Here is a 9,433-nt window from a genome sequence, read left to right as displayed (position 1 = left end):
GGTGCATAGCAAAGTGTAGTCCCTGGGGTTTTGCTGGCTGGCTCCTTTCCTGAGCCTACCAGGAGAGGAAGTTGAGGGAAGGGTAACGGAGATCAGAAAAGGATAAGCAAGCTGTGTAGATAGAGGAAATACAGGTTTTTTTTGTGGTCGAAATTGCATCTGACATTTTAGGACATGGACAGCTGAAGGATACTGAGGAAAAGTCAAGTTAGATTCAAAGCCAGAAAAATGTGCTCCCAGCCTTCATCCAACCCTTAACTGAATGAGCACTTAGCACTTGATTTTAACTATCCGATTCCCCCAATCGTATTCTGTCATCTGCATCGTTGTGTTTCTCACGCCTCGGATCAAATCATAATGTGAAGCTGTGTGTTCAGGATGAATAGATGAAGACTCAGAAAGGGGAAGGGAAGAGAACAGAAATGACGTTTGCAGCACAGTGAATGTTGACATTTTTAATTTTTATTGTGAGGAAGAGAGTACAAATGGCTGGGGACAGAGATGTCATAGGAGGAAGAAAGACAGTGCCTTTCCACTCTCTCTGAGGAAGGCACTTCTAAGCTGCACATAGGATGGAGGTGTATTCTTCAGGACCCCTTTGGTTGGTTTGTCAGCAACTCCCCCATGGTTCCTGGGGTATACCAGCCTTCCTAAGAATACTGGGCATGTCTCGAGCTGCTGGTGATCCAAGACCCCTTTTCCATTTTCCCTGGCCACTCTCATCTCCCCAAGTTCCCAATCTGAGTTCCATTCTCTGATCTTTCTTTCATTGTGTTTTATCTTAAGCTCGATTCTCACATGTTCTGCCCCTCACATTCATTTTCATTATTGGGTATACTAAAGTGTGCCTTTGAAAGAGGAAATTCTTCCTTTAGCTCTGTCCTCAAGCCCTTCTACCTCCCCATTTCACCTTCCAGTCCCGTCTCTCCAGGGGCACTAAGGGCTGCACTTGGAATTCTAAGTGTCCATGGTTCCTGTGGAGGGGGAGAATGGATACATGTTCCCTCAAGGCAGAAGGTGTGCTTACCCAGGTGAGGACCCTGGGTGCTGTCATTCAAACAGACTTAACTATGGAGAACCTTCATCACACCCCTTCTCAAGCTGTTCCTTTCTCTCTCTCTCTCTCCTTCTGAGTTCACTAAGCTAGACTTGAAGCTCCATTTATAGTGAGCAATAGCAGGGATATGGCAGGTCCTCCAGCCACCAGGCTATAAGCATGAATGCTGTATATGTGGTATGCAAGGAAGCCATCTGAGAGCATTGCTATGGAATGTGTTGAATAGGAGAAACATGGCTTAACTGTGGGTTTCATTATAAGTGTGATAGTTGTCAGAAAGGCCCAGGCAGCTGATATGACAGCTCCCAGCTCAGGAAAAAGAGAAAAAGGCAGCAGAAAGAGCTACAGGACTTCTAACCAATCAACGTTAGCATATATGACACCCTCGGGGCTTCTGGCCCCTTCCCTTCATCCAGATTTCTGTAGGTGGCAAATCTAAACATTTGCAAATTGGCAGTCATAATCAGTCATCCTGCACATAATGAACTTCCATTGCCGATCCCTGTGGGAGGAGAGCCAAAAAAATGAATGTCAGTGAGAACAGTCACCCATTGATGGAAGAACCACTGCTTTAGCAGGATTTCAGAGCTGAATGGATACTTCACATTGTTCTTAGAAGACTTTCAATAGTTTCCTGAGAATTAATAGAACCGTGAAGTTAGATTGTCCCTTGTAGATTACTGGCCATGTGGAGGTTCCTGTTCATGGCTGATGGTCAATTCTCCACAGCTAACCCCCACATTAACCAATGTATCTCCAGGATTTAAAAAGTTAATGGCTTTGAATGAACAGCATTTATTAACATCTTATCTGTCTATTCCATTGTAAAGAATCTTCTTTTTAAAAGGCATCCATTTTCCTACCAGTGCTTCCTTCTTACCGAGTACTCTCCATGTGCCAGGATCCAGGAGATCAATTGTGTGTTTTCCCTTAGAAAGCATTTTTTTTTTTTTTCGGTCTTTTTGAGACAGGGTCTCCCTGTAGCCCCAGCTGTCCTGGAAATCACTATGTAGACCAGGCTGGCCTTGAACTCAAAGAGATCCACCTGCCTCTGCCTCCCGAATGCTGGGATTAAAGGCGTGCACCACCATACCTGGCCATAGAAAGCATTTTTAAGGTGAGGGGGACAACTTGGGACATCTTAAAGCAGGAAAGAAAATGCTGGCTATTTTTGCCTACTAGAAATTGGAGTGACCTATTTAAGTGATGCAATGGATTTAAGAAGGCATAGAATTGCTCAATTTTGAAATATGATGGGGATACATGGTCTTTGTTAAGCATAAGTCCATGTTCTTTATACAGTCACTTAATAGAATTGTTATGGAGTGCCTACTCCATAACAATTCTGTGCAGTGATAATTGTAATTACAAGGTTCTGAGTGCTTCCAATATATAGAGAATCTCACTAAATGCTCTACAACATGTTCTCTCAGTAATCTTCACAGTGACTCATTATTTAGGCAAAGAAATAGTTAAACAATGGAATAAGATTCTTGCTTAAAAGGACTATAAGTAATAGGTGATATCAGATTCTAACCTTGCTGGACTCAGATCTTGGTCTTTCTCTTATATCATGTTGTCTCCCTACCAGGTACCCATAATGTAAGCTGAAGATGACAGCTGTCACACCCTTTGCGTAGTCCCAGTAAAGGGTGGAACTAGTTTTCCATATTTTCAATCAAATAATTGCTTCCAAAGCACAGTGGGCTCCTTTATCCATCTCCCTTTTCAATCTGACAGGCTTCTTTGTAATTCAATTTATTCTAAACACCATGTCTAACAAGACTTGCACCCAGTGTCTGAACTAGAGGGATATGGAAATGACTACTTTATTCTAGATGGGGAACAAGGATGAGGATGGTGCTTAGACAGCCCAAGGCTGGCTTCCTAATCCTTAATCTGCTTCTCCAGTTTGCCTGCTCAGAGCAACTGGGAATAGAGTTCTCCAGCACAAGTCTTTGAGGGCCTGGGTGATGAGCTGTTCATTGGCATGTGTTCCTGTAAAATCATCCACAGAGGATATGGCTTGATTAGCAAACTGGTGCCATGTGTGTTTACCAAATGAATTTAATTATCACAGCTAAGAAGTATGTATCTGTGCACTAAGAAACAAAGATAAGCAAGATTTTATGGCCAGTCATTCGTGCTACTCAATTAAGAAGGCAGTTAATGGATGCCAGAAAAATTTAGACTTGTTCCTAAGAGAATCAATGGTCCAACCAGGTTCTCTTTTCTCTTAGGACACAGCTTTCAACCTGGGGCAAACTTGCTTCCTGTACTCTATTTGTCGATGTCTGCACAGAGTTTTGCTTCTCATACTGGCGATGGAGCATTTAAAGGGTAAGTTAAGCACCTAGAATTGCAAAGCAGACACTTGCAATAAAGAATTATCGCCCCGGGGCTGGAGAGATGGCTCGGTGGTTAAGAATACTGAATGTTCTTGCAGAAGACCTGGGTTTGAATACCAGCACCCACATGGCAGTCAACAACTGTCTGTAACTCCAGTCCCAGGGTATCTGACAGCCTCTTCTGACCTCCATGGGCATTGCACGACACGGGTGCACTTACCTACATGCAGGCAATACACGCATACACACACACATGAAAAAAGAAGTATCGGTCCCATATGTTGAAAGGGCGCAGATTGAGAACCCATTCCAGGAGGAAAGGTCTGTGAATTGCATATGGAGGGAAAGCCCTCATGCTGATGGCATTTCTCCGATGGGAGGACCTCACTATCTTCAACAGAACTGAAGAAACCGAAATTACAGATCTTTAAGTCACTGATTGGTAATGACTCCAGCAAAATTGAATGGGTATGCTCATTTCATTTTATCTTTTGGGGGGCAGGTGGAATTTGTTTTAAAACAAATCATAGACATTAGTTCTCAGTCTTCCATGATTCTGTAGAATCTACATAACTGAAAATTTTCTAAGCCTATAAGAATTGGCCATTTTAACTGAGAAAATGTACTTAATTCACACTGATTTGAGGTATCTTTCTTTACTCTTTTTTTCTCTCTTTTTAAAAGTAGAAAACCCAGAACCAATTTCCCTTTTGCTCTGGAGACATCTTTAGAAACACTGAACGTTGCTACTCTGTTTTAAATTCTGGGTTCACTTTGTTGTTAAATGAAGTTAGACTTCCTTCCATATTCTTTCATTTGTTTTTTTTTTTAATCTTTATCTTAAATATCTTTTCTGTGTGGTTATATCACTCAGTTGTTTCTTCACATTGGAATGAGTTTATTCTATGTATGCTCCTTTTCTAAACTGTAGCTTCTAGAAAGTAGGTAATTAAGCAAGTTAAAACTGTATCTCAATGGTATCTCAAGTTGTATAAAAAAACCAAGATGTTCGTCTGTGGGTAAACATAAGAATCCCTGCTGGTGAAGTCTGGAGCATACATCGTGCTTTTCAAAGCTACTTCTGTGTACTTAAAAAGTTGTATTCCTTGCCAGGTGTGATGGCACATGCCTTTAGTTCCAGCACTCAGGACGCAAAGGCAGGCAAATAGCTGCAAGATCAGGACCAGCCTGGTCTACATAAAAAGTTCCAGGCCAACTGAGGCTACAGGGAGACTCTGTCTCAAAAAAAAAAAAAAATGTATTCTGTTCTTAATAAGTTAATTTCATTTAAGAGAGATGTATCTTAATTTGAAAAATAAACACAAAAGATAAATGACTCTCAAATTCCTCATAGCCCATTATCTGGTGAGTTTATAATTTAAGGTTTATTTGGTTTGCAAAACATGTATTTTATGGTAACCTTCCAGGAATTCATTTTCATGTATGAAGTGATGATAGGATGACTAAAATCAGTCAAACCAACACTTTACATCTGAATTTATCCATATTTCCTCACATATTGGTAGAGGGCTGGACACAAACTCCATATAAAGATCATGTCTATAGGAATTTTGGTCTTGTTTACTTATTTTTTCAATATATATGAGAGGACCACAAAATGGTTGTGGGAGAAAGGAGGGAGTTGATGTTGTTTTTCTCTTTAAGTTTCTCAAATTTTCTTTCATTCAAGAAGGATTCTGACCTGGTTGTACAATAACTTACTCTGCTTTCATTTTTAGATATGATTATTAGGCACTAGTGTTTAAATATTAATGTCTGCCATAAAATTCATGTGTTGGAAACTAATACCCAATGTAGCAATAATATTAAGCAGGGAGGGTTTTGCAGGAAGAGGTTAAGTTATAAGGATTATGCTGTCATGAATGGTATCAGCACCTTTATCACAAGGTTCTAGCTCCTGCAGCTATCTTGTGCATATGCAGTGTGAGGAAGCAGTGAGAGGGGGCCATCTAAGAGCAGCCACGAGTGATGGATCTTCTGCCATCCTCATCTTGGATTTTTCTAGTCTCCAGGATATGAGTAATACATTTCTGCTTTAGCAGATTAAATTACCCAGGCACAGGTACTGTGTTATAGCATGAATAGACTGAAATAATGGGTTTTGTGTGTTCTTTCTCTCTAGTTCCCTCCCTTTCTCTCTACCTTCCTACGCCTCTAAGTGGGGAATATACAGAAACACAGGACCAAAGACAGTCCCATTTGACAATGGCTACTCTTAAAAATTCCACACTTTTGTTGGGCACAGTGGGGCACATTTTTAATCCCAGCACTTAGGAGGTAGAGGCAGGTGGATCTCTATGAGATCAAGGCAGCCTGGTCTACACACTGAGTTCCAGAGAAGCTGGGGCCACAGGAAGACCCTGTCTCAAGAAACAAAAGCAAAAACAAAACAAAACAAAAGAATCCACCCTCTCCTTTTGATGTTTGGTGAGAAGTATTCTCTAAAGTTGAGTGTAGGAATTGCTCAGAACATCAAGAGATACAAAGTTCAGGACTCTGCTGTAGAGCGTAGAGTGCGCTGACCCATTCTCCTTGGCAAGGACACATTACCTTGTGAGATGAGTTCCTAAGAGCTCTAACTTCCCACTACCTCCAAAATCCTTATTTAGTACCTAACCAACTAGGAAAACTAGACTATGGAGAATCCTAGGCAAAAACTCCCACAGAAGAGATCCTTACAGGGATTGAGTCCACACCAAGCCCACTTGGGTCTAACACCAAGCCCACTGGTCAGGGGTGACTCTCCTCACCTTTCCACTGCAGAGAAAGTGGTTGTTGCTCCTCGGATATAGTAATCATAGTTATAGGAAATCATGTCCATTTCTTCCCCATAGTGGCCTGGGTACTCTGTCGTCAGCCTATATGGAGAGAACAGAGTTGGAGAAGAAAGAGCAAGCTTGTTATTACTGGAACAAATGGAAGGCATGCAGTGAAGGAGGAATCTTGGGGGAACTAGACTGGAGTTAGAGGGTCTCTACCTTTTTGCATCTTCCTTTTCTTAGCCTTTTAATTGTATGTTGAAACATATGCAAATAACTCCCCAGACCTTGAAGAAATGCCGAATAATATTAATTCTACTTTATTCAAGTCAGGACAATGTTTCAAACTGAATCATGACTCATTATTAGATCATAAAATCAATTTAGCAGATTATGATGTGCTGTGATGATTTATACTAACTGTCAAGTTGCCAGGGTCTAGAATCATCTTGGAGACAAATTTTTGGGCATGTTTGTAAGGGATTAGGTTAAATGAGGTGGGAAGACCCTCCCTAAATGCAGGTGATACCATCCCATGGCCTGGGGTCCTGGAATGAATAAAATAGAGAAAGCAAGCTGAGCCAGGTTCATCACTCTGCTTTCTGACCGTGGATGCAATATGACCAGATGCACTGTACCTTTGAACTATAACCCAAAACAATCCCTTCCTTCCTTTAAGTTGCTTTTGTCAGGTATTTTGTCACAGCAATGAGAAAAGATGCTAATATATCAGTTTTAAAAAGGAACAAAATTTAACAGAAAATATCAGGTCTGATAACCATTGCATGCAATAAAGTTCATGTGTATAAAAGTTTTGATTAAAATATATATGTATGCATTTATGTGGTGTGTATATTTTGTGATAGTTTAATATATTTCTTATAGTCACTAATAATAATAATAATAAAAAGTGTTAAAATATTTAGTTAAAATGTAAGCTCTACAAGGTGAAGTTTTATCTCTCCCCCATTGTTTGTCTGGAAGCTAAGTTCCTGGCACATACCAAATATCTTCTGAATAAATAAATGGCTTTGGGAGAGTCATTTAATCTGCTTCCTGATCCATAAAAGAACAAAAGCTTCCTTATAGATCTGTCACTGCAACTAGTAAAAACCTATGTGATGTAATTATTTATGGTAGGAGTGGAATCATTAAAAGTTATTTTGTTTCTTCCTCCTCCTCTTCCTCCTCCTCCCCATTCTTCTCTTTCTCTTCTACTCCTTTTCTTCTTCTTCCTTTTTATCCTCCAAGATCAACTTAATCCTGGATCTCCCTATGGTAGGCTCATTGTGTTTCATCCTAGAACAAATTTAGGATATCTTGATTCTCATAAAGATTTTGTCGCTGGGATTCTTCAGGACTGAAATAGTCCTTTCATGATGAAAAAAACTCTGAAGTCATTTCTGAGACTAGACAGGCCTTGAATTTACTATAGAGCTGGGATGACCTTCATTTTCAAGTGCCAAGATTGCGGGCATCTACAACCACACCTGGGTTCCTCCAAAGTCTTTATTCCATCCCTACGACTGCTCAGGAAAATAGCATCAGTAATCCCATTTAGTATGAGTTTGCCAGACATTTGTATATTGAGGATAGAAAGCTCCTCCTTTCTGTAGTCTAATGACCTTTCTCCTAAGAATGCAAGGACTGTCAAGAAATCTGGAAACATTGATTTATAAACTGGAAAGGCTCTGGAGGATCTCTGGGGAGTGCTTAGGTACAGCAAGACCAATGGTTAGTCTAAGATAACTGGGACTTAGCCTCAACTTTAACTTCTCTTTGGACTGATCTTGGTCATTCCTATGTCTGCTACTCACTTGCCCTTCCACATAGTCTCATCTGAAGACCCACTAGGCTCTCTTTGAGGCCAAGCGCAGCCCTGAGTGGGTCGGATATGTTTTTACTTGATGTGTTCATGAAGGGAAATTAAAAAATAAATCCATTATGTCCTTTTAAGGAGACCCTATTTCTAATGAAAAAGTTCACTAAATGTTTCATCAAAGGACCTAATCAGGCCTCACTTGGATCCCATTGACTTGTGATCTGAGGATTCTAGTGAAGGCTGTAATACAGTTTGCCCAGAGAAAGAGAGGATTGTTAAGACTGTATATAGTATAAATGTGGTTTGGGAGGTATTTTTCTTATTTGATAAAATATTTTCTAGAATTTTAAAGGCAATGTTTAGACATGATGTATAATATTTAATTACCAAACATTTCTGCTACAACAGTGTCTATATTTGGAAACAGTGTATTAGGCATATCCATTTGCCCAAACTATTTGAAAATAATTGGGCTAGATTGTTACTTTTTATTTATTGACCCCTTGCTCTGCTGTCATATTAGTTGGGTAGCTAATTACATTAGGAAAAAAAGTTCCATTTTTTAATAAACATCAAGAAATCTTAACCTCCAAAGGGGGAAACAAGTTCTCTAATGTTTTCTTTGATGAGGGTTCCTTACTAATTTTTTAGTGAATAGACAGAGGCGTCCCTGCTCAGTTAGGTTTTTCTAGGAAGTCCTTTTATAGGAGCAGAGGCAGCTGTCCAGTAAATTTCTAGAATGTCCTGGAGAAGGTCATCAGGAAATTTCAATCTTGATACCAGCCAAGTTTAGTTTTGTCTCATGTTTGCTTGTGTTTTATTTTCATTAAACCCATGAGAACAAGTTTAGACTATCTTATAGAATCCTAGATTAAAGGGGATAGTGAAAGGAGTTGAATAATGATGAAAATTACCCCTAAAATATGGAAGCAGGAATGGACCCAATCACTGGTAGAAAGTGAACGTCCCAAACATCTTCCACAGCAAGAAGTTCTGTTTCAGTATGTCCCAGGACTGTGTATTTTTAAGTCGGAAAGATGTACATTCATTTTTTTATAAAAACACACACATATGCAAACACAAACTCAGGCACGCATGCACATGCATGTACATGAGTCCTCATAAATGAAAACCCTAGTAATAGTTCTTCAGAGAGAAAAAAAGACTTCAAACTTACAGAGTCAGACACTGAGATAAAGAGAATATACTTGAAAAGAAACTGAAAGAGGCCCCAAGAAGTAGGATGGTTGCATTTTCATTGCCATGGTATTGGCCTTTCTGAGGGGGGAAAAGGGGAATAATTTAGTGTAGTTTCAGCTTGTCAATTACTAGGTAACTTCAGGCAGCTTTTTGGCCAATCTTTCATACCAAATATTGCTATACATTTCTAGAACATTTAAAACAATCAAACAAGACTTTAGCTGGG

At 39.8% G+C, this 9,433-nt stretch overlaps 1 protein-coding gene across 1 annotated transcript in view; it reads right to left on the bottom strand.

Moving 5' to 3' along the window:
* Positions 1-440: 440 nt before the first annotated feature.
* The window catches only part of Dpt (dermatopontin), a 34,786-nt gene continuing 25,793 nt past the window's right edge, over positions 441-9,433 (bottom strand). Inside the window, exons 3-4 of the mRNA XM_008824913.3 lie at positions 6,177-6,284; positions 441-1,559 (exon numbers count right to left, since the gene is read on the bottom strand). Coding sequence (XP_008823135.1) covers positions 1,493-1,559; positions 6,177-6,284 — 175 coding nt within the window. The 3' untranslated portion in view covers positions 441-1,492. The remainder of the gene's footprint in view (positions 1,560-6,176; positions 6,285-9,433) is intronic.

This window comes from Nannospalax galili, unplaced genomic scaffold (genome assembly GCF_000622305.1).
Source record: "Nannospalax galili isolate Female #2095 unplaced genomic scaffold, S.galili_v1.0 scaffold1189, whole genome shotgun sequence".
Classification (NCBI taxonomy): Eukaryota; Metazoa; Chordata; class Mammalia; order Rodentia; family Spalacidae; genus Nannospalax; species Nannospalax galili.
The sequence above is the reverse complement of the archived record's forward strand: the minus strand, read 5'-3'. Positions and strand labels throughout refer to the sequence as shown.